This window comes from Callospermophilus lateralis, chromosome 18 (assembly GCF_048772815.1).
Source record: "Callospermophilus lateralis isolate mCalLat2 chromosome 18, mCalLat2.hap1, whole genome shotgun sequence".
NCBI lineage: Eukaryota > Metazoa > Chordata > Mammalia > Rodentia > Sciuridae > Callospermophilus > Callospermophilus lateralis.
The window spans coordinates 49,909,792-49,933,161 of record NC_135322.1 but is presented as its reverse complement, the minus strand read 5'-3'; the positions used below and the strand labels follow the sequence as shown (position 1 = coordinate 49,933,161).

The window sequence follows — 23,370 nt, the reverse complement described above, 5'->3', positions numbered from 1 at the left end:
GCTCTGTGCAGGTTTGGGCTGGTCCCTGAGGTTTTGAACCCGTCCTGCCTACCCATCCCTTTCTCTATGTAACAGAAATGCTGTTCACTCACTAGATCCAGGGCTCAGAGCTGATGCACCCGGCGCCCCATCTCACCGAGCCCCCAGAAAACCCCAAAGAGTGAAAGCGCCTTTCTGCTATTTTATGAGTAACGTAGGTGGGACTCAGAGAGGGCAGCCTTTCACCCAAAGCCACACAGGAATCGGTCCTTCTCTCAGGGCAGTACTCCCTGCCCAGGGTCCCCGCGCCACCTAGGCCCCCCGCGCCACCTAGGCCCCCCTCTGGGAGGAGTCGGCCCGAGCCCCTCCTGCTCCCCGCCCTCCGAGGGGCGGCCCGGGGGGCGGGCGGAGGAAGTGAGCGCAGCGGGGAGGAATGTGAGCGGGCGGGGCGCATCGGCCGGGAGCAGCGGGGACAGCCGGCAGGCGGCTGGGTCGGCAGGCGCGGCAGGCCGGGCGGGTGCGGCGGCTGATTGCGCGCGATGCCTCACTTCACTGTGGTGCCCGTGGACGGGCCGCGGCGCGGCGACTATGACAACCTCGAGGGTCTGAGTTGGGTGGACTACGGGGAGCGCGCCGAGCGGGAGGAGTCGGACGGTGAGGGCTTGCGGGGCGGGGGCCTTGGCGGGGTCGCGGGGCGGCCACGAGGAGCCGGCTCCCGCCGGTAGTGGGACTTGGCGCGCCTACGTCGATGCCGGCTTAACTTTTCTTTCTCTGCGCCTCCGCCACTCCCCGCTCCGCGCGTGCAGACACGATTTTCCCCTGCTCCGGGAGCGCGGGCCAGGTCGCTCTCCCTAGCCCAGCTCCTCCCCTGTGAGCCGCGGGCGGGGGCTGCAGACGTGGCCGCCCGGGGAGGCCAGACAGCAGGCCGCCCGGCCCCGGATAGCTCCGAGCCCGGGTCTCCTGCCTTTTCCTTTGGGAGTAGCCAAAGCCCCAATTGCAGCCCCTTCACCTCTGTAAACGACCCCCATCCTCTTGTCGCCTTTGCCTGGTGATTCCCTCCTTCCCTTGCCCTCCCCTTCCTGTGTCTCCCTACTCTCTAAACTCTCAGGCCCTCCCAGAGAGAAGGGTGTGCCTGCTGAGGGGGCCTTTGGGTACCTGCCTGTAAGTCGTCCCTGTTGCCCAGGCCTAGATCTGTAGGTACAGTGGGCATCTGGGGAGCATTCACACGGGGCCAGGCTTGTCTAGGCACTTAACGTGAACCGACTCGTTTAATCCTCCCTACCTTCCTTGGGACAGATGCTGTTACTTGTACTTAGGAAGGAGTGACGGAAAGTGTGGGGAGGTTATGAAATTTGCAGGGAGGGGGGGTTGTTGGGGGGGTATTTAAACACCCAGGGGAGATTCTAGCACCTTAACTCTGAACCTGGGTGTTAGTGCTGGTCCTGGAGGTGAGTGTCTTCTTTCTTCCAGGTTCCTGCCTCTTCCCTTGCCCCTTTCTCCATCTCCTCTCCCAGAAGGCTCAGGGTTTCACTCAGTTAGACCCTGTCCTTGCCAGGGGCCACTTTTGGAGTCCTGCTGGAAACTTATGTCTGTCTGTCTGTGCACTGTGTACTGGCATATGCATGTGCAAGTGTGCTGCTGTGGGTATCAAGTTAAAGGCAGGGTCAGGTCAGGGCATTCTCATGTCCACTGTATCCTGCAGGATGGTGATATGACTGATGACAAATGCCTATAATGTCTGGGACTGACCATGATGGAGACATTTCAGAAATTCATGTCATTGAGATGTGTCAGGTGATATGATCTTGACCTCTGATCTGTCTTTGATGGTGATATGACTGAGCTGATCCATGCTGATTCGAGTGGCTGTGCGTTTGTATTACCTGACTGCCATGTGTAGAGTTGGCACAGGACAGAGGGAGGGGCTGTTGGACATTGTGAAGGTTTTTCAGGCTTGACAGCTGTGTGAGTACCCTTTGCCATTCCCTTGTCTGTCCCTAGTCTTGTTCAGAGAGTCAGAGCAAGAGGCAGCATCCCTGCTCCCCTGAGCCTGGAAGGACCTCTGTCCCTGGAGGCTGGGCTAGGCTGCATCCCTGATTCAGTGGGCAGGCAGAGCTGGCTTAGCTTCTGCCTGCCTTAGCCTCATCCAGCCAGATCCCTCTAAGCAAGACCAGCTCCTCCCACTAGGTCCTTTCCTTTTCCTCCTCCTCTTGCTCCTTTTCAGCCAGACCTTGACTGTGTTTGCAGTATGGGGGACACCCTGAACCCTGGTGAGTGATTTTTTTAAATATATTTTTTTAGTTGTAGGTGGACACAATACCTTTATTCTGTTTTTATGGGGTGCTGAGGATCGAACCCAGTGCTTCACTTGTGCTAGGCAAGTGCTCTACCACTGAGTCACAACCCCAGCCCCCTTGGTGAGTGATTTTGATCCTTCTTGGTGGGGACTGCAAAAGTTCAGAGGGCTGAAAAACAGTCAAACTCAGGTCCATCTCCTGGGGCCCCTAGCTGAAGGCCTGCCCTCTACTCTGAGGGGTCAGCCAGCCTGTGGGCAGGGGCTCAGGAGGTCCTGAAGGGGCACCTCAGGCAAATGCCTTTGTGTACAGGGATCAGGAGGGTCACCTGGATCCTTACCTGTCACTGGTGTCTATACAGTTGCTGGTGGGAACACACCTGTGTCCCTCACAGGCAGGCCCCAGATCCCGGCCATACTGGGGGTCTCAGGTGGCATGTGAGCAGCTTGGGCCTGGCAGGCATGCCCAGACGTGCCCTGGAATTTTTGGAATAGCTGAGGCCAGAATGGGCAGCTTGAATCTGAGGTCAGTACAGACATCCAGCATCTGCTTAGACCCTCTTACGTTTCCACAATCCCATTGGAGCTGTCCCTAAGCAAGGCTTGGGGAACTCCAACAAGTGCTTGCTGGGTGTCTGGCAGCAGATAGTCCCTTTTCTGATGCCTCCGGACAGTTGGAAAAGCATGTGTTACTATCTGTACATAGAATAGGACACACAAGGCAGCACAGAGGATCGTTTTCACATGGGAGAGGCCAGGAATCCAAAGCAGACTTCTGGCCATCTGAGCACCCAGAGGACAGGATATGCAAACTCTGGCAAAATTGCATATTCTAGACCTTTTCTTTACCTTCAAGGATCATGCTACACCTTGGGGTGTATCCTGGATGGACTGGGGTCTGGAGTAGGAATAGGGAACCTACACCCAAGCCCTCACCTGGGTCTAGTACCCTGTATCCTGGTCTGACAAAATTGCATTCTCACTGGTCAGCTGTTAATATAAAGGACAGAGTTACTGGGTTTTTAGATTTTTCTTGTGACTCCTGATCCTGTGTAAGCATCAAAGTTATAGCAAATGTCATAGGGTGTGAGGGTGTCTGAGGAGCTACATAACCCCACTGGGTTTTAACATGCCTTGGTGGGATGACTTTCTGGCTGCCTTTGTCTACTGTGTCATTGATGTTGACCTATATGCAATCATTGAACATGTGACTGATCTATTTGGCTCACTTAACTAGTCCAGGTTGCTGGATGAAGGAAATATACTGCTTTCACATGCTAAGGCAGAACTGACTTTACCCCAGAAATTGTCACGGGCACACTTTACCTATCAGTCTCCTTGAGTGATAAAGAATCCATAATGCAGCCCCTGCTAAGTGATTGTAGGCTTGGGGAAACCAAGTTAAACCACACACTGATATCAAGAGGATGTTTCAGATAGAGAAGGATGCATTAGTCCACGTTCTCAGCTGCAAATGAGAAATGAATTGTGACCTATTTAAATGAAAACATTGACAGTCATGGCCAGCACATGACCCAATCACACCACTAGTCTGGGTTGGTAATAACACTTCTATTACTGCGTCCATCTGGGGACACCGTACCCACTTAAAATCAAAACTGCATACTTCTGCAGAGCATGGTGGTGCATGCCAGTATCTCAGCTACCCAGGAGGCTGAGTCAGGAAGATCACAAGTTTGAAGGCAACCTGGGCAAATTAGCAAGATCTTGTCTCAAAAATGAAAAATAAAAAGGTCTGGGGATGTAACTCAGTGGTAGAGTGCCCCTGGGTTTAATCCCCAGTACGCAAACAAAACAAAACTGCATGCTGCTCCCAGCAAACACCATGGGTGGCTTCTTTGAACCTAAATGTCTGCAGCCCATTTATTGTGAGACCTGAGTCAGTGCTGCAGCTACCAGACTTCATTGGGGTGGAGGGACACTTGGCATCTAGAAAAGAAGTATTTAGTGTCTGCTGCCTGTTTGTTGGAAAACTGGGAATGTCACCATGAAGACTCACAAGAGACAAATGTAGAACAGGGAAGAGTACGAATGATGGGATGCCAGGAAAAAGCAGGCAAGCTTTGGGAGGTGAGATAGCCTTACCAAGGGGGAAGAATAAAATGGGGGGCCCTGGTGGCACATTCCTGTAATCCCAGCGGCTTTGGAGGCTGAGACTGGAGGATCGCAGGTTCAAAGCCAGCCCCAGCAATGGTGAGGCGCTAAGCAACTCAGTGAGACTCTGTCTCTAAATAAAATACAAAATAGGGCTGAGGATGGGCTTAGTGGTTGAGTGTCCCAAAATTCAATCCCTGGTGCCCCCCACCCCCAAAAAATCATTTTGGTTGCTTTCTGCCAGGTTTCCTTGGAACTGAGGCTCAGTCTCACCAACCTGAGGGGTGGGTGGAAGCTGGTGTGGGCCTCTCACCTGTTTTGATGCAAGCTGGAGGAATCTGCAGACCAAGGAGCTAATGCCCTGGGACCCTGTGAACAGTCCATGCTCCTATCTTCCTTCTTTCCTCTTTTTCCTGTTTGCAGTGCTGGGAATTGAACCCAGGAGTGCACTACCACTGAACTACATCCCCAGCCATTTGTTTGTTTATTGGTACTAGGGATTCAACCTAGAGGTGCTCTCCTATTTGTTGGAAAGCTGGGAATGTCATCCCCCTTTTTGAGACATTAAGGCTGGCATTGAACTTGGGGTCCTCCAACCCATCCTTCATCCTTAGCCGTGTGTGTCACCACGCCCAGCTACACTCCCATATTTCCAGACTATACAATCTAACACTCACCTACCAGCCTTATCTTTCGCAGATGACCTGGACAACTGGCTCCCACTTCTGCTTACTGTACAGCTAGGGCTTGCCCCCGCCTCCCGGCATGCCTTGGGCCACCCTCCAGGGTGCCCCCTCAGGCGCGGGGTGTGGTGGGGTAGCTAGCAGGCCACCTGCTGGCCATGGCAGCAGAAGGCGCTCTGTGCGGCTTCATCTATCTGGAGAGCAGTACCCAGGTGATGCCTGACGACACCAAGCCCTTGGCATCGGGCACTCTGGGTGCTCCAGATAGGCCTGAAAAGGGGTTAGGGGTTATGTGAGGGCTGGCTGAGGCCAGGGCCCGCCCCCTCAACAGGCCCCACCCCTTGCCTTACACTGGGGCTTTCATACCTGTACCCTGTGTTACAGGGAATGATGGGCTGGGTTTTGATTACTGGCTGCTCTTGGATTACCCTGGCTCTTCAAGGAGGCCATTAGGTGTGATGGAGAAGCTGATGCTCAGCCTCTTAACACTGTGGCCTCCAAAGCGGTTTACAGAAAGGATGTTTTGGGCACTGGCCTGTGGGGAGGGGTACAGGCTGCATGCTCAGGAGGCAGCCCCTAACTGGGTTTCTTTCCCTTTCTCTCCACAGGACAGAGTAATCACAGAGAGAGCAGCCCTTTTCTTTGCCCCTTGGAGGCTTCCAGAGGAAGTGACTACTATGACAGGAACCTGGCACTGTTTGAGGTAGTTGAGGAGCCATTTTGGGCCACAAATGTGGCAGGTTGAGAGACAGAACGAGGCCTGTCAGGGGCCTCTCATCTAAGCAGGCAGGCTGGATGGTGACTCTTCTGCTCTCCCCTTGTCTTGCTCCCTGTAGTCAGATAGTGGTTCCTGTGGCCCTTCAAACTGAAACTGCTTTCCCAGAGGCCATTTGCAATTCTGCCCCCATTGCTATCTCCTGGGCTGTTAACCTTTGCCTTCCTTGCTGCCCCCTGAGAATTTCTTTTTTCCCTGCACTCCCAGTTCTCCGCCCGTGGGCTCTCTCATGGACTCTGTGTCTTTCCTGGTTGGTTCTTCCAACTCTGTCCCTGGTCCTTCTCCCTGAACCTGCTCTTGCCCTCCACATCTGCAAGCTCAGTTGATACCTCTTTGAAAGTTTCCCAAATTTGTGTCTGAACTTATATTTTAGCCTTTCCATACTCAAGCTGAAAAGTAAGATATGGATTTAAGACATGGTTTAAATTCCTAAACTTTTTTTATAATTTATTTTTTAGTCATAGGTGGACACAATATCTTTATTTTATTTTTATGTGGTGCTGAGGATTGAACCCAGTACCCCATGTATGCTAGGCGAGCACTCTACCTCTGAGCCACAACCCCAGCCCCTAGGCCCCTAAACTTTGACCCACATTTTCAGCTGCCGAATAATGTAGGCTTCTCAATCTCCACATGTCCAAAGGCCTGTATATTTATTCTTTGCTCCCAACCAACCTCCCTGTGTGTAGGGTCAGAAAAGAGCTGTCAGACAGTGAAAGGCTAAATGTGGATAAGAAACCAGAGGAGAGATGTCACTAAGAATGACCCAAGGGCAGGGAAAGCCTAGACCCCCGTGGGACTTGGGGGTTCTGAGCCCAGGGTACCCTCCTGACCAAGAGCAACAAGGTTCTGCAGTAAAGCCTTTGTCCTGGCTTAACTTTGAGGATGATGGCCCAGCATCCCACTTTGGGGAGATTGAAGTATGTCAGTCACAGGAACCAGAGCCTGGGGTTAGACCATTTAGGAAGGTCAGACAACAGAGACTTCAGTTGTTCCAGACATCTTTTGTCTGCCTTGGTCCCTGAGGTGACTAAGGTGGCTTTTTTTGTGGGCAGTCCAGGGTAGATATGAATCCCAGAGGCTCAGCCATCGCCAGTAGGTGGCCAAACAGAGCAGATAGGATGAAGTGTGCAATTTGCCTGTCTGCCAACTGTGCCTGCCCTTCTTTTTCTCCCCTGAGGCGGGTGGTTTTCACAAATGGGCTGGCAGTGATTGCAGCCAAGGTGGGGCAGAGAGAAGCCACCACTGGGCTGGGCCTTTCAGTGCCACGTGCTGGGGTGTGGTGCCCAGGCCTGCCTCAGGGCCTGGCATGGAGCCAGAGTCCAGGCTGCTGGCTACATATAGGTAGCCTGGCGCTGGCCTGGCCCATTGCCATATTGCCCCGTGGCTTTGTTTACAGGAGGAACTGGACATCCGCCCAAAGGTGTCATCTCTTCTGGGCAAGCTTGTCAGCTATACCAACCTCACCCAGGGCGCCAAGGAGCATGAGGAGGCTGAGAGTGGAGAAGGCTCCCGTCGGAGAGCAGCCAAGGTGAGCCAGTCAGGGTCATCAGAAGGGCCACACTTAAGATGACAGACAGAACACCATGGAATATACTGTTTTCCCATGTGGTATGCGTACGCCAGGGGATGTGGATGCCAGGTGAGGTGAGCATGAGAGTGGGCACTGAATGTCTTGGACTCACAGGGGCTTTAAGGGGTGGGCTAAGGAGGAACTTCTGAGGGAGGCCCTCAGAAATGTCAGTGGGTGAAGCTGGGCATAGTGGTGCAGGCCTGTAATTCCAATGACTAGGGAGGCTGAAGCAGGAGGATCAAAAGTTCAAGGCTAGTCTCAGCAACTTAGAGAGACTCTAAGCAACTTAGTGAGACCCTGTCTAAAAATAAGAAAAGGACTGGGGATGTGGCTCAGTGTAAGCACTTCTGGATTCAATCCCCAGAAACAAACAAACAAACAAAAAATTTAAAAAGAAGGAAACGACAGTGGGTGGACTGGAGGTGTAGGTTTAGCTCTGGTAGAGTTTCATCAGCACTTCAAGAAAGACAGAAAGAAATGACAGTGGGAACAAGAGCTGCTTGCACTCAGCCTCTAAGAGTGACCCCATCTTCTCAAATGTTATACTCACAACACAATAATGAGATGGAAACCTGTAGCCTGTAGTCCCAGCTACATGGGAGGCTGAGGCAGGAAGTAGCAAGACCCTGTGTGGAAAAGAAAGGAAGGAAGGTAGGGAAGGAGAGAGAGAGAGAGAAAGGAAGGGAGGAAGGAAGAAAGGAAAGAAGGAAGGGAGTATGGGTGGATTTGAGATGTGGCTCAGTGATAGAGCACTTGCCTAGCATGCATGAGGTACTGGGTTCAATCCCCACCACTGGGAAAACAAAAAACAAAAAACCTATGAGATAGGTCATTCATTCTTTTTTTAGCTCCTCTGAGTCCTGCCCATTGTCGATCTAGTACGTTGGGCCAGCCTCCTGACTCTCTAAGCCTGGCTTCTCTCCCACTTTCATCTTCATTTCTCAGATGAGGAAACTGAGTGACAAGGCCTTAAGTAACTTGCCCAAGGTTAATGCATGATGCTGGGAGAAGTGTTTGTGGATGTACTGTGAGGTATGTGATTGTGAAATACCAGATCACTGGCATCAAATCAGGATGGATAGCCTGGGGGCTACACAGCCTAAAGCAAGTGACATTACTCTCTTGCCCCTAACCAAGGCTCCCACAGCCCCTGGGTTGCTTAAGTACCAGGTTGTGCAGGCATGAACATGTGATGGAGCCTGACACTTCCTTGTAAAGCACATCTATTCCTTCAGCCCTCCTCTCTATTTAGGATGATTTTTCTGTCTTGCTCCAGCTCCTGTATTTGATGGGCCTCAGTTTAACTGAGGGCTGGGGATTTTTTCAACGTTTTGATTTGAAAGTAAGGGGTCCTGCCAGGTGCAGTGGCGCATGCCTGTAATCCAAACAGCTCAGGAGGTTGACTGGAGGATAGCAAGTTCAAAGCCAGCCTCAGCAAAAAGGCGCTAAACAACTCAGTGTTGACCCCGTCTCTAAATAAAATACAAAAATAGGGCTAGGGATGTGGCTCAGTGGTCAAATGCCCCAGAGTTCAATCCCCGGTACCCGTCCCCCCAAAAAAGTAAGGGGTCCTCCTTTCCACCTCCTGTCTCTCTGAGGTTTGGGAAGTAGCTGCATTTGGAAGGAACTGGGGTCTAGTCCTGGCTATATTGGCCTCTTTGGACGTCAGTTGAAACAAAAGGAACTCCAGGTTGGGATAAGCCAGATCACCAGGCTCAGACTTGCTCCTGAGATTTGGGCCTTGCTGGGGTGGGTCCAGGAGAGAGGATGCACCAAGCTGAAGCACATCCTTCACCTGGCTGCTTCCAGGAGACAAACAAGCCCACCCTTTCAAGAGGGCAGCTGATATCTTGATTGTAGAGAACTAACCTCCACCTCTTCAGCTGGTTGAGATTTTGCTGGCATATTCTGGAATAAAGATAGCAGAGAATTCTGTCTCTGGCAACCCCTATGCAGCCTTGCAGGAGGGGTCTTAACTTCTGAGAGTGTTGCCCACAGTGGATGACAGGATCATTGGATAAGAGTCTCATCCCTGTCCATTGAGGATGAGTCAGGACTGAGAGTAAAAAGGCCCCCAGGAAAGGCTAGTGCACATCTCAACAGAAGCATGGGAGGGAAGCATGAATTGGTGAAGGGCTTTGGTCCTTTGGCCTAATGGGGAGCCTGTGAGGATACTAGGGTCTAGCCTCAGCTTAGTTACCCATCTGACCTTAAGGTGAAGATATGAGAGGGAAGCTGAGGGTCCCAGCCTTAGTCTCTGGGACCATGGAGGAAGGAGGAATCTAGTTAAGTACACAGTAGGAAGCTAGGGAGCTGTGGGCCTCACCCAGAGCAGCTCTGAGCAGGGGCCTCAGAAAAGAAGGTTTGAAGCAGGAAGGGTGGGCCTCCAACCAGACCATGCCAAGATCCAAAGGCAGCCTCTCCCTGGCAGTCACTTTGGCTCTGGCCCAGTGACCTTCTGAGGCTGCCAGAGGTTATTTGGGGATGCAGAAAGCATTTCCGGTCCTGCCCTTTCCCACACTGCTCTTTTCTCAGAATGACTCAGCCTAGGATGGGGGTGGGACTCAGAGTTCTTGCTGCCATTATTCCAAAATGGGTGGTATCCTTTGAGAAGGGCTTGGACAAAGCTTAGATGAGGTGTATTTTTCAGAAGGAAGCTTTTGTTCTTGCCTAGATCCTCCCAAGTTCCTTTAGCCTGCACACAGACCCTGCCCCAAGCCAGAACCCTTCAGAATGCTTCTTCTGGCATATAGCTCTCTCCTGACCCCTCCATCCGCTCTGCAAGATTTTCCCAACAGGATGTCCAGGGACTTCTAAGCTGTCATTCACTGGGTTTAGGAGCACCTTTGGGGGATCTGTAGGGTCTGCTGGTGATAGAACAGTAAACAAGTCAAGTCTGCCACAGTATGATAATGAGTCATACTAACACAGTCAGTAATGTGACCTGTAGTGACCATTATCATAGAAAGGTATGTCAGATGCTGAAAGATTGCAGGAGGAGCACCAACTCCACCCAGCCTAGGGGGAACTTTCTGGAAGAAGTGACAGTTAAACTTCTGATGGTTTCACTGAAGAAAGAGTTTTCTAGACAGTGAGGCAAGGCCATCCTCCCTGGCAGAGCCTAGCACATGCCCAGGTTCCAAGGCTCAGAAGAAGCCATATGGTATGGAGCTGGGAATCACAGAGGAGGTGATGGGGTACATCTGTCAGCTCAAGCCAAGGAATCTGCACCACATGCCACACACTGTATTATAGAACAAAACAGGGTTTTCAACAGGGATGAGGGGATTGTACTTGGTTATCAGAGACCTACTCTGGCTGCAGAGTGGGCTAGGGTGTGGAGAGGTGGGCAAGTGTGGGAGGATATCACCTAGTGCCCCAGTTTACTGCCCTAGGGGGACTAAGGCTGAGACAAGGAAGCCTAGTCTCTGGATAGCAGGGAGGTAGAATGGGCAGGACTCCATGTCCATCTGGTTAAAGTGGGGGGATTGGAAAGAGGGAACAAGAGGGAAAATTTCTTGGATTTTGGCTTAGGTGATTTGGGGCCTGTTCAGAGAGAACGTGAGGACCTGAGATAGACCCCTTTTCGCAGACATTTAGCAGAGGAGAGGAAGGGGAGGAGGCAGTACCTTGAGGAGAATTTAAGTTCAAAAGCTCACTTGTGGGGTTTTAGAAAGAATCAGGTTTCATAACCTTCTCAATCCCAACTGTCTTGCTGTGTAAAGTTAATAGAGATGGGCATGGTAATCCCAGCAATTTGGGAGCCTGAGGCAGGAGGATCACAAGTCTGAGGCCAGCCTCAGAAACTTAGAGAGGTCCTAAGCAACTTAGGGAGACTCTGTCTCATAAAATAAAAAAGGGGGCTAGGGTTGTGCCTCAGCAGTAGAGCGCTTGCCTAGCATGTGTGAGGCCCTGGGTTCGATCCTCAGTACCATATAAAAATAAATAAATAAAATAAAGGTATTGTGTCCAAATACAACTAAAAAATAAATATTTTTAAAAAATAAAAAGGAACTGGGAGGGCTAGGGTTATAACTCAGTGGTAGAGCTCTTTCCTAGCACATGTGAGTCATTGGGTTTAATCCTTAGCACCAATAAAAATAAATAAAATAAAGGTTTTGGGTTGGGATTATGGCTCAATGGTAGAGCACTTGCCTAGCATGTGTGAGGCACTGGGTTCAATCCCCAGCACCACATAAAAAAACTAAATAAACAAAATAAAGGTATTATGTCCATCTACAACTAAAAAAAAATATGTATAAAAAAGGGGAACTGTGAGTATAGCTCAGTGGTTAAGTGCTGCTGGGTTCAATCCTCAGTACCCAAAAAAGAAAGTTAATAGAGACATTCTAGCTATACCCCGACTTCTGGGGCTGGGGGTAGGCTGGTGTTATACACTGGGGCATGTGGGTACCCCACTACAGGTAAGGGATGACTGAATGACTAGGGAACTACCTTCCGTAGTGCATCTGTGCCCTTCTGATACTCTGTGCCACCTCTTCTCCTGCCCATATAGGCACCCAGCATGGGCACACTCATGGGGGTGTACCTGCCCTGCCTGCAGAATATCTTTGGGGTCATCCTCTTCCTGCGGCTGACCTGGATGGTGGGCACAGCTGGGGTGCTACAGGCCCTCCTTATTGTCCTCATCTGCTGCTGCTGTGTAAGTAGCCTGGTGGGTCACGGATAGACTGAGCAGGGGCCATGGTCACCCTACAGATCCCACCCATCTGAGCTCATCCAGGGCTCATCCAGGCCCTCCTTTCCACAGACACTGCTGACAGCTATCTCCATGAGTGCCATCGCCACCAACGGTGTGGTTCCAGGTAGGTAAGGGAATGGGGCCCAGAAACTGCTTTGATCTGTCTGGGAACCCCCATTCTCCTCCACCCTTAAATAGTTCCCCAGTGGGATCCCAGTCCCTGACTTTCACTTAGGAGCCTAACAGAGTTTGAGACTGCTGTCATGTTTTGTTAGTATAAAAATAATACACCCTTCCCCCAAATGGGCAATGTTCATTTGTCATAGGAAGGTTTGAAAGGGCAGGAAAAGGAAAACAGAATGAAAAACTGAAAGCATACATAACCCCACCATGCTGAGTTCATTACTATTAGGCTTTCAGCATATGATCTTAGGGTCTTATAAAATATCGCTATCTCTCTCTCTCTCTCCCTCTTCCCCCCTCATACACACACACACACACACACACACACATACACACACATATATGTACATATAAATGTATATATAATTTCTTTTTGTTGTATATATAGATATATACACATACATATATATGTTGGAAAGTGGGTTTTGTTTTTTCAACAGAGTTTAATTCACTATAGTAGGATATAACCCAATTTATGTGATTATTCTCCTACCTGGGTATTCTACTTTTTCATTGTTATAAATATTATTTTTGTGAACAGCCTTGAACACTAATCTTTGTTCATATCCCTGATGGTTCCCTTAGCAAAATCCTAGGGGTAGGATTACAGTATGAAAGGGATTGACTGTTTTTTAAATTTCTTGATTCCTGTTCCCAGGCCTTCATCAGAGAGGTTATATCAGCAGCAGATGTACTCGGCAACATGGAATCACACTTGTCTCTTCACCTTCATCACCCTGGGGTCTAGTGTTGACTCTCTCAGTCTTGCCAAGGGTGTTAGACTGTGAGAAGCACAGACTAGGGCCAGAGGTTTAACCATGGACGCTCAAATGGTAGCAGGCTTATGCAGGGACACAGGGGCAAAAAACCTGGAAAGACAATAATCCTACCCTAATCTATGAATGGGAAAAGCAGTCCTGTCCTTTTGAGTGGTTGTGAGGGCTTATCATGAGGGAGACCCCTTGAAAAGCACTGACCTTGACCTGTGCATACTTTCTCTGTTGTAGCTGGAGGCTCCTATTTCATGATCTCCCGCTCACTGGGTCCAGAATTTGGAGGTGCTGTGGGCCTGTGCTTCTATCTGGGAACAACATTTGCGGCAGCTATGTATATCCTGGGGGCCATTGAGATCTTGTTGGTGAGTCAAGCTAAACCCTCTGTAGTCCATCTTCTTGTTCCAGACCTACATTGCTCTACTAGCTGCCATTTTTTACCCATCAGGCTCTCATGACACGCATGTCTAAACACTTCCCTTGGATTCCACACAGAAGGCCCAGGCTGTTTGTACTCCTCTGCTATCCCTGGCCAGGGCCTGGGGTCATACCACGGGAGGCATCAAAAGAGAAGGATCTCTGCTCAGGCCTGTTTCCCCCTTTACTTTCATGCTAGTCTGGGCCAGGCAAGAAATTGGCCTGGCTATCTTCACTTTAGCCTGGATATGTCACCTATCTGGGTACTGTTTCAGCCATGGCAAGCAACCAACCAACTCTTGCATTTAGTTGAATGACAGATCTTGGGTGGTGACATAGAGACTAACTACTTCCTGAGCTTGGATGGCTCTGGCCAGTTCAATCTCCTAGAGGTCTATGCCAGCGCCCTTCAGATTCAGCTTCTCCTTATCCCTAAGTCAGAGTGAGCTACCACAGGATGCCTTCTGGAGATTGCAGAAAGCAATCTAGGGTGCTGTGCCCAGTTCAGCTTCCCACTCTCTACTGAGGAAGCAGAAATGTACAGGGTATGTGGGCAGCAGAGTGGCAGGTACTTTCTCTGGGGATGAAAGAGTAGAAGATATTTAGAGAGACTGACTTTACTATTCCCATTTTCCAGTCCTTTGCTCATAGTGTGAACCTTGTGCCTAGCTCATCTGTTTTTTGTTTTCCATTTCTCATATTTCTTCTACATTTATAATTTGGAATTCTTCTGTAAAGAAATGTGTCCCTTTTCCCCAGTTTGTTTGTTTATTCAACCATGTAATTATATGGACTTTTGGATATTTATTTTGTTCCCTGGGTTTTTGGTTATAATTCAATACTACCACTATTTATTTTGTTGTTCAAACATTCTACTTAGGCTCTTCCACTTCAGGTTGGCGTCTATGTCTGGATCCTTTCCTTTCTAAAAAATAATGACTTTATTGAGATGTAATTCACACAACATTCAATGCACTACCCAGTAAAAGTGTACAGTGCATTGGTCTTTAGTATATTCACAGGGATGCAACCATCACCACAATTTTAGAACATTTTATCACCCCAAAAGAAACCCCATAAGTCATCATTCTCCATTCTCCCCCAACCGTCATCTCTCGGCAACCACTAATTTATTTTCTACCTCTAGATTTGCCTTTTCTGGACATTTTGTATAATTGGAATCATATAATATGTGGTCCTTTGAGACTGGCTTCTTTTAGATATACTTTTAAAAGAAAACCAAAATGACAGGTTTCACACTCCAAATAGGAAGGTTGAACCCTCTGTAATCCATCTTCTTGTTTCAGACCTACATTGCTCCACCAGCCGCCATTTTTTACCCATCAGGCTCTCATGACACGTCAAGCGCCACCTTGAATAATATGCGAGTATATGGGACCATTTTTCTGACTTTCATGACACTGGTGGTATTTGTTGGTGTCAAGTATGTGAACAAATTTGCCTCACTCTTCCTGGCCTGTGTGATTATCTCCATCTTCTCTATCTATGCTGGGGGCATCAAGTCCATTTTTGACCCTCCTGTGTTTCCGTAAGTAACTCAGGCTTTTGTCCAGACATTACCTTGACATCCCTTCCAAGTAGACTGCCTTTGATGCCCTGGGTCCCCAAGACTGTAGGGTGGGAATGGACTGGGTCCTCTAGCTCAGCAGGTGGCGATGCTTCCATCCCTGCAGAGTGTGCATGCTGGGTAACAGGACCCTGTCCCGGGACCAGTTTGATGTCTGCGCCAAGACGGTTGTGTTGGACAATGAGACAGTGGCCACCCGGCTGTGGAGTTTCTTTTGCCACAGCCCCAACCTTACTACTGACTCCTGTGACCCCTACTTCCTGCTCAACAATGTGACGGAGATCCCTGGCATTCCCGGGGCAGCTGCTGGTGTGCTCCAGGGTGGGTCCTCCCTCCCATGTTCCTGTCCCTGAGCCCACAGGCTGAGCAGGAGAGCAGAGCACAGAGCCGTCCTTGTGTGGCCAGCTCGGGAATGGGGGGAGCAGGTCTGGCTGCCTTCCCAGCTCAGCAGTGTCCTCTCAGCCTGGCTCTTGGCAGCTGAGTTTTGGGTGAATAAAGATTGGCCAGCATCCCAGCCCTTCAGAAGCCCCTGGAAAGTTCTGGCAGCCCCTCTTCCTCTGGCCATCAGCCCCTAATGCCACCTGGGGATGTTCCCACAGGGGCCATAAAGGGCTTTTGTGGGGAATGCAGGCGGTGGTGGGGCTCTGGTTGATGATGGTTTCAGCCACCTTTGTCTATCAGACTTGTAGCTTGGATAGCTTCCTCCCTGCAACCAGAGAAGCCCTGTGGTAGACACTGTAGCCATCAGGCTGAAGCTGTACCCAAAGTCCCCAGCTTCTGGCTGATCTGCCCCAGACTACCCTGGGGAGGTCCATGGGGCTGTGTTGGTGATGCTGCTGCCTCCGCAGAGAACTTGTGGAGTGCCTACCTGGAGAAGGGCGAGTTCGTGGAGAAGCGAGGTCTGCCCTCCACAGACGCCCTTGGCCTGAAGGAGAGCCTGCCCTTGTATGTGGTAGCTGATATCGCCACATCCTTCACTGTGCTGGTTGGCATCTTCTTCCCCTCTGTAACAGGTGAGCCCCTTTTGCCCACCCACCCATCCCTGCCACCAGTCCAACCTGGGGAGCCCCTGAGGGAGTCTCATCTGTTTTTGGAGGCATCATGGCTGGCTCAAACCGCTCCGGGGACCTCCGTGATGCCCAGAAATCCATCCCGGTGGGAACCATTCTGGCCATCGTTACAACCTCGCTTGTGTGTATCCTTTCCCAGGCCTGAAACAGGGGAGAGGGGACCAGGAGGCACTTGCCTACATGTACATCACCAGTTGGCATGCATAGACTCACTATACACGCATCCCTCACCCCCTCGTATACAGGCACACACCAGGGGGACACATGCACATACCATAGTACCCTCAGCTATCTGCAGGCTGGGGCTGGGGCAAGAGCCGCTAGGGTCCTGTGTGGGGATGAGTCTGGTTACAGTGCAGTGGAGGCCTAGCTTCCTTGACTCTGTGTAGACTTCAGCAGTGTGGTTCTCTTCGGCGCCTGCATTGAGGGTGTAGTGCTCCGAGACAAGTGAGTGAGCTGTGCCCTTCCCTGTAGCAATAGCTCAGCCTTTGCCTTCCCTCATGCTAGACCCTGCACATGGTCGCAGACATTTCCTCAGGCTGCTGGCTGCCAAGGGTAGTCTGTGCCATCAGATGGATCAGGCCCCTCCAAGAGTTGGTTTTGAGAGGATGGCAACATCAGGGTCAGGGCTGAGATGAGGGTCAAGGGTAGGGGCTGGCATTTGGCCTTCTCCACTGAAGGTAGAGCTCTGTCCCGCTTAGCTCCTGCTATCCCTCACTCTGGGTGGCCCCACCCAGGACTTGGGGGACTCCTTGCCTAGAACATGGTCTGAGCCTGGCCCCTGCAGGTATGGCGACGGTGTCAGCAGGAACCTGGTGGTGGGCACATTGGCCTGGCCTTCGCCCTGGGTCATCGTTGTTGGCTCTTTCTTCTCAACATGTGGTGCTGGCCTCCAAAGCCTTACTGGGGCACCTCGTCTATTGCAGGCCATTGCCAAGGACAACATCATCCCCTTCCTCCGGGTGAGCCCTTCTATATCACCCTCACATGGTTCTAGACATAGCACTGGCTAGGGAAAGAGGGAATTTAGATGCAGCATAGTCTGCCCACAGGGGCACCAAGGCCAGGTGGCCATCCATAAGGAGCTGCTGAGAGCTGCCCTGGCAGAGCTTCTAAGACCAAGAATCCTCATGAACTATGGCTCATCCAAAGAAGGGAGGCCTGGAGTGGTGGAGTCAGGAGAAAGTTGTGACCTCCCATGGGGCTGGCCTGAGCCCCAGAGAAAGGGCCTGGGAATAATGGAGGCCAGGCTGTGGCTTGAGGTCCCAAGTGTAGGAGAGGGTGGCAGGAACAACTCCTTTTCTGGTGCCTACAGGTGTTTGGCCATGGGAAAGCAAATGGTGAACCGACGTGGGCACTCCTCCTGACTGCACTCATTGCTGAGCTGGGCATCCTCATTGCCTCCCTCGACATGGTGGCCCCCATTCTGTCCATGTGAGCTGGGGGCAGGGCAGAGTAATGGTCTTGGTAAAAGCTTCCTGAATCCCAGTAACTTTTAGCAGGAGACCCCAGCACCTCCCCATGATCCTTTCTGGTGTTGAGGGTGCAGCTGTGTGCCAGACTGTGTGGGGAGATGTTGCTTGGCAGGTCTCAACCTACCCCTGCATTCTAGAGATAGCATGGCACCTGCATAGGAGCTGTAAAGAGACCAACAGGCCCCTCGCACTACTGTGGGGACCTTCCAGAACAGGAATCCAACAGATTCTCCCACTGCTGGACAGAGAAGCATCTGGTCCTTTGAGGCTTGATGAAGCCATCACTTCATCATTCATCATTTTCAAAGTTGTTTGCTCTGGATTTTTTTTTTTTTTTTTTTTTTTGCAGTACTAGGGATTAAACCCTAGGCTGCTCTACTACTGAGCCACATCTCCAGTGATATATATGTGTATGTATATATATATATATATATATATATATATATATATATATATATATATACATACATACATACACACACACACATTTTATTTTGAGACAGTGTCTCACAAAGTTGCTTAGGCTGGTCTCAAACTTATGATCCTCCTTGCCTAAGCCTCCTGAGTAGCTGGGATTACAGGAATGTACCACTATACCTAGCTCAAAGTCGTTTGCTTTTAATATTCCAGAAGCACCTGGACAAATGCTTTTCGTTACAATTTTAGTCCTAACCCAAATGAATCTGCATTTGTGCCAGTGCTGTGCAGTTGGTGATCTGCACGTGGAGATTTCCAGTAATTCTTGAGGCAGAGTTTCTTCAATTGCTGTTTTCACCTCTGCCCATGTTGGAGTCATCACACACTCTGCTCCATGGCTGATGGGCTTTGTTCTTCTGAAGAGCCTGACCTCCTTCACTCCTTAGCCTGTAGACTTGGCAGGGCTTCCTTCCCTGCAAATAGTCTCCACCCTGGCTGCAGCTAGGCCTGCTGTACCTGGGCTGTCCTCTGCCTCCAACTCAACCCATCCCTCACACCTCAAATGGTTCTAGGTACAAAGCCAAAGGACACTGCTCAGCCTTTATTATGTTGTACTTACTGGCAGATCCTGATGGGACTTACCTCTCATGGAATCCCCTACCCCTAGCACCCCACTCAGGAGTCTTCCTGCCTCCAATCTACCATTACTCTATCAGCTGAGGGTAGAAGTTGGTGCCCCCACCCCTTAGCCATCTTTTTGGCTGCCTACCTGGGAGGGCTCATACAGCCAGCCTTGCCCATGTCCCAGATTCCTACTCCCACAGCAGCTTCTCTCAGGTGTCTAATCCAGTGCATTCATATGGTCTTTGTCATCTACTCTTGGATCTGTTCATCTTTCCCACGTGTGACAGCTTCTTATCCACTGGTCATCCAGGCCAGTATCAGCCAGCCAATCTTTAGACCCTGAGCATTCCTTGACACCATCCTATCCCAGCTCTCTACTTGATATCCTGGGGCCCTCATCCCCTTCCAGCCTTCTGCCAGGGATCACTGGTCCATTCTCTTCTGACATGGGTAAGGCTGGCTGTAAGGATATGGGCTCCCTCATCCTCTTCATGGTTTTAACAGGTACAGCTTCTCAAACAAACAAACAAAATGCCTCTTTTTGTTATTTAGGAAATCTATAACATGGATATGGGCAAGGCCAGCTGCATGTGTCTCCTGACACAACGTGGCTCCAAGAACACCTTCTCCACATAGTCCCATCTTCCTGAGGCTGCAGGAGTGGGTGCTGTGGGGGTGGGAGGACCTGACTGTGTCCATGCAGTGAAGGGAAAGACATGGCCTAGAAGGTCCAGGCTCAGCCTGACATGAGGTACCCGGAGATACTAAGGAGGTTACTCTGTACTGACCAACTCCCTGTGCTACAGGTTCTTTCTGATGTGTTACCTATTTGTGAACCTGGCTTGTGCTGTACAGACACTCCTGAGGACCCCCAACTGGCGGCCCCGGTTCAAATACTATCATTGGTAAGCTAGACCCTTGAATCAAGTTCCCTGACATAGGAGGTATCAGGGAGTCTAAGAATGCCATTCTGAATGAAGTTTTGAGTTTGCTGGGCAGTGGTTACTCTTGAAACACTATGGGGAAGGAGGTAGGGGCCTTAGCCTAGTTTTTATACCCAGATTGTGACTTGTGATTTCACAGGGCTACCAGGGCATGGGATGGGTTATGGCCTAGGACCCTACCAGTCTTGCCCTGATTCTACCTCTCTCCTCACTCTGTCTTAGGGCGCTGTCCTTCCTGGGCATGAGCCTCTGCCTGGCCCTTATGTTTGTTTCCTCCTGGTACTATGCTCTGGTTGCCATGCTCATCGCAGGCATGATCTACAAGTACATCGAGTACCAAGGGTGAGTGAAGGGACTGTCAATAACCTATACGGCTGAGGGTTCCTGGCTAAGAAGTGGGATGGTCTGATGGTGAGTTGTTGAGGGAGCAGGGCCACTTTTGGTATCTACCATGAGTCATAGGACTGGAAGGCTCTGACTCAGGGCCTAACCTCTTTCCATTCCAGCATTCATATAGACAGAAATCCCTGGTGAAGGGCTGGGATGTAGCTGGGAGGTATAGCTCAGTGGTAGAGTACTTGCTTAGCAAGTGTGATGTCCTAGGTTCAATTCCCAGTACCAGCACTACCAAAAAATAAAATTCCCTGAGTGGCACCTGGAGCTCACAAGCTTGTGGCATCTGCAGGGCTGAGAAGGAATGGGGTGATGGGATCAGAGGCCTATCCCTGAGTGCTGCCCGCTATGCGCTGTTGAGGCTGGAAGAGGGGCCTCCTCATACCAAGAACTGGCGGTGAGTTCACACCCAGTCTAGCACGGGCCATCTCAAGGTTCTTAGGGAGTGCTGGGAGGGTAGGAGCCTCCAGAAGTGCTGGATCCCCATCCCTAGTCCAGTTTCCCCCTCCTTGGGTTGCTAAGGATGCCCTCCTGCTTATTGTACCTTTGGATCTACACTATCCAAAATATGAGAGCCCATGTTCTGAGTAGGGAAGAAAAGAAGGGATGCCCTGAAAAGGCCTGATCGTGGTCTCAAGCTGCCTCCCCATCTGGCCACTGCAGGCCCCAGCTCCTGGTGCTGTTAAAGCTGGATGAAGACCTTCATGTGAAGTACCCAAGACTCCTCACCTTTGCCTCTCAGCTTAAGGCTGGCAAGGGCCTGACGATTGTTGGCTCCGTCATCCAGGGCAGCTTCTTGGAGAGCTATGGCGAGGCCCAGGCTGCTGAGCAGGTGCCTGCAGAGGGTGGGGAAGAATGGAGCCAGATCAATGGTACCTGGGCTGCACTGGCTTGTAGAGGAGGGGACCAAGCCTGGCCAGCCTGGCCAGCCAGGTAGACAACACTGCTGCCCCTTCAAGCTGGAACAAGAGAATATAGTTGTCCCATCTTGAAAACATTGCCTCTGGGTGGGTAACTTGTTCCAAGCCCTCCCCCACTTCCAAGAAGTTATGTGCCCGAGAGCCCTAGAAGGTTGCCCAGAAGAGGGAAGCTGGTGGCCTGACTTCCTGATACTACTGTGTTCCCCACAGACAATCAAGAACATGATGGAGATTGAGAAAGTGAAAGGCTTCTGTCAGGTAGTGGTGGCCAGCAAGGTGCGTGAGGGGCTGGCCCACCTCATCCAGTCTTGTGGCCTGGGTGGCATGAGGCATAACACCGTGGTGCTGGGCTGGCCCTACGGTTGGCGACAGAGTGAGGACCCACGTGCCTGGAAGACCTTTATTGGTGTGTGAAGGGCCAGGGGCCAGGGTCATGGGGTGGCAGAGGCTTGAGGGACACAGGCTGATGGTCAGTAGTACTCCTTTTCCCTAGACACAGTGCGCTGCACCACAGCTGCCCACTTGGCCCTGCTTGTGCCCAAGAACATTGCCTTCTACCCCAGCAACCACGAGCGCTACCTGGAGGGCCACATCGATGTGTGGTGGATTGTACATGACGGTGGCATGCTCATGCTTTTGCCCTTCCTGCTGCGCCAACATAAGGTAGGCCAGGTGAATGGTCTTGGGTGAGAGTGGCTATGCTCTTGGAGGACTACATGAGACTGAACCACCCCCCCTGTTCCGTTGCCATAGGTTTGGAGAAAGTGCAGGATGCGCATCTTCACGGTTGCCCAGATGGATGACAACAGCATCCAGATGAAGAAGGATCTGGCCATCTTCCTATACCACCTCCGCCTTGAGGCAGAGGTGGAGGTGGTGGAGATGGTGAGCTGCCTACCCCACCCTTGCCTTAAAGATACTGAGTGCCATGCAACCACATCTTCACAGCCTCCTCTCTCCCCAGCATAATAGCGACATATCTGCATATACCTATGAGCGCACACTGATGATGGAGCAGCGGTCCCAGATGCTGCGGCAAATGAGGCTGACCAAGACTGAGAGGGAGCGTGAAGTCAGTGGCTGCCTTGGTTCAGGCTGGGGGTGGGTGGCAGGGTCAGGCCTTTGGAGACACCATCCTATGGGGACATCAGACTGACTCATCCTGGCCCTACCTAAGCCAGTGCCCATTTCCTGGAGGCAGAGTAATCATGTCAGGCCAGTCAGGCCCTCCTTTTCTCAGGGTGCCCAGGCCATCTCCTCTGTTCTCAGGCCCAACTAGTCAAGGACCGGCACTCAGCCCTGCGGCTGGAGAGCCTATACTCAGATGAGGAAGATGAGTCTGCTGCAGGGGCCGATAAGATCCAGATGACATGGACCCGGCACAAGTACATGACTGAGCCCTGGGACCCCAGCCATGCCCCTGACAACTTCCGGGAGCTGGTTCACATTAAGCCGTGAGTGTAGCAAATATAGACCCAGCTTTGTTGGGCCCCGGGGAAGAGGCAGTGTGGGACAGACAGGCTGGGTTGGGTGGGCAGGGACAGAGGCTTCCTTTGCTAGATTCTGGTTCTTTATGTCAGGGACCAGTCCAACGTGCGGCGTATGCACACTGCTGTGAAGCTCAATGAAGTTATTGTCACACGATCCCATGATGCCCGCCTAGTCCTACTGAACATGCCTGGCCCACCCAAGAACAGTGAAGGTGATGAGAACTGTATCCCTTTGTGGAGAGGCAGGCCATGGGGAGGTGGACAAAGTGTGAGGACAGGCCAGGAGCTTTCCTCCTGGGGTGCCCTTGGGTGGGGGTGGCCCTGATTGCCCCTTGGTCCTGCTGCTGCCTCCTTGACCTGATGCCTATAGACATGGAGTTCCTTGAAGTGCTGACTGAGGGCCTTGAACGGGTGCTGTTGGTGCGTGGTGGTGGTCGTGAAGTCATTACCATCTATTCCTGAGCCCAGTGTGGTCTTATGGCCTGGAGTGGGGGTATCCAAGGCAATAGCCCCTACCTGAACACCTACTTGCCAGTTCTGCTTTGCCCAGCCTTGCCTTGGGCCAGCTTTGCTAGGTTTCCTGGGAAACCAGGTCTGGGCCTGGCAACGGAGATGAATTTGAGTTCCTGTGGGACCCTGGGAGGTGTGGGGACTTTCCTCTCCAATACCCCGTAGGATGCCCTGGCTAAAGACGACCGGTGGGGGCTGATGTGGGTTTTAAGGCCCAGCCCAGCCCAAGAGCACTATTTATTGTATATTTATTGTTTGGATGTCACCATTTGGGAGAAGGGAAAGGGCAGAAAGGGCGGGGGTTGAATTCATCCTGCTTGCAGGAAGACCTGGCTCAGACTACTGTGGGCAGGGACCCCCATTAAGCCAAGTGGAATGGAGCTGGCCGAGCTAAGGCCTGACTTTCTTCAATAAAACATTGTGTACTTCTGGGCCTCCCGTTGCCC

General features: G+C 51.3%; 1 protein-coding gene across 3 annotated transcripts; it reads left to right on the top strand.

Annotated features, from left to right (window-relative positions):
* Nucleotides 1-432: 432 nt before the first annotated feature.
* On the top strand, nucleotides 433-23,353 carry Slc12a4 (solute carrier family 12 member 4). 3 transcript variants are annotated; one of them, XM_076839291.2, is made up of 24 exons: nucleotides 433-633; nucleotides 5,679-5,773; nucleotides 7,245-7,376; nucleotides 11,935-12,081; nucleotides 12,190-12,244; nucleotides 13,311-13,441; nucleotides 14,801-15,042; nucleotides 15,188-15,402; nucleotides 15,930-16,094; nucleotides 16,178-16,276; nucleotides 16,541-16,598; nucleotides 16,939-17,113; nucleotides 17,467-17,585; nucleotides 19,474-19,572; nucleotides 19,834-19,953; nucleotides 20,297-20,401; nucleotides 20,668-20,836; nucleotides 21,135-21,330; nucleotides 21,418-21,587; nucleotides 21,678-21,809; nucleotides 21,889-21,996; nucleotides 22,194-22,378; nucleotides 22,505-22,638; nucleotides 22,785-23,353. In XM_076839291.2, the coding sequence occupies exons 1-24, from the start codon at nucleotides 519-521 to the stop codon at nucleotides 22,874-22,876; spliced, it is 3,258 nt and encodes a 1,085-aa protein (XP_076695406.1). In that variant the 5' UTR covers nucleotides 433-518; the 3' UTR covers nucleotides 22,877-23,353. The 3 variants fall into 3 exon arrangements, with proteins under 3 accessions (XP_076695406.1, XP_076695407.1, XP_076695408.2); XM_076839293.2 differs by lacking the exon at nucleotides 433-633 and adding an exon at nucleotides 5,229-5,325; XM_076839292.2 differs by lacking the exons at nucleotides 22,194-22,378; nucleotides 22,785-23,353 and having other exon boundaries at nucleotides 22,505-22,632.
* Nucleotides 23,354-23,370: the final 17 nt, after the last annotated feature.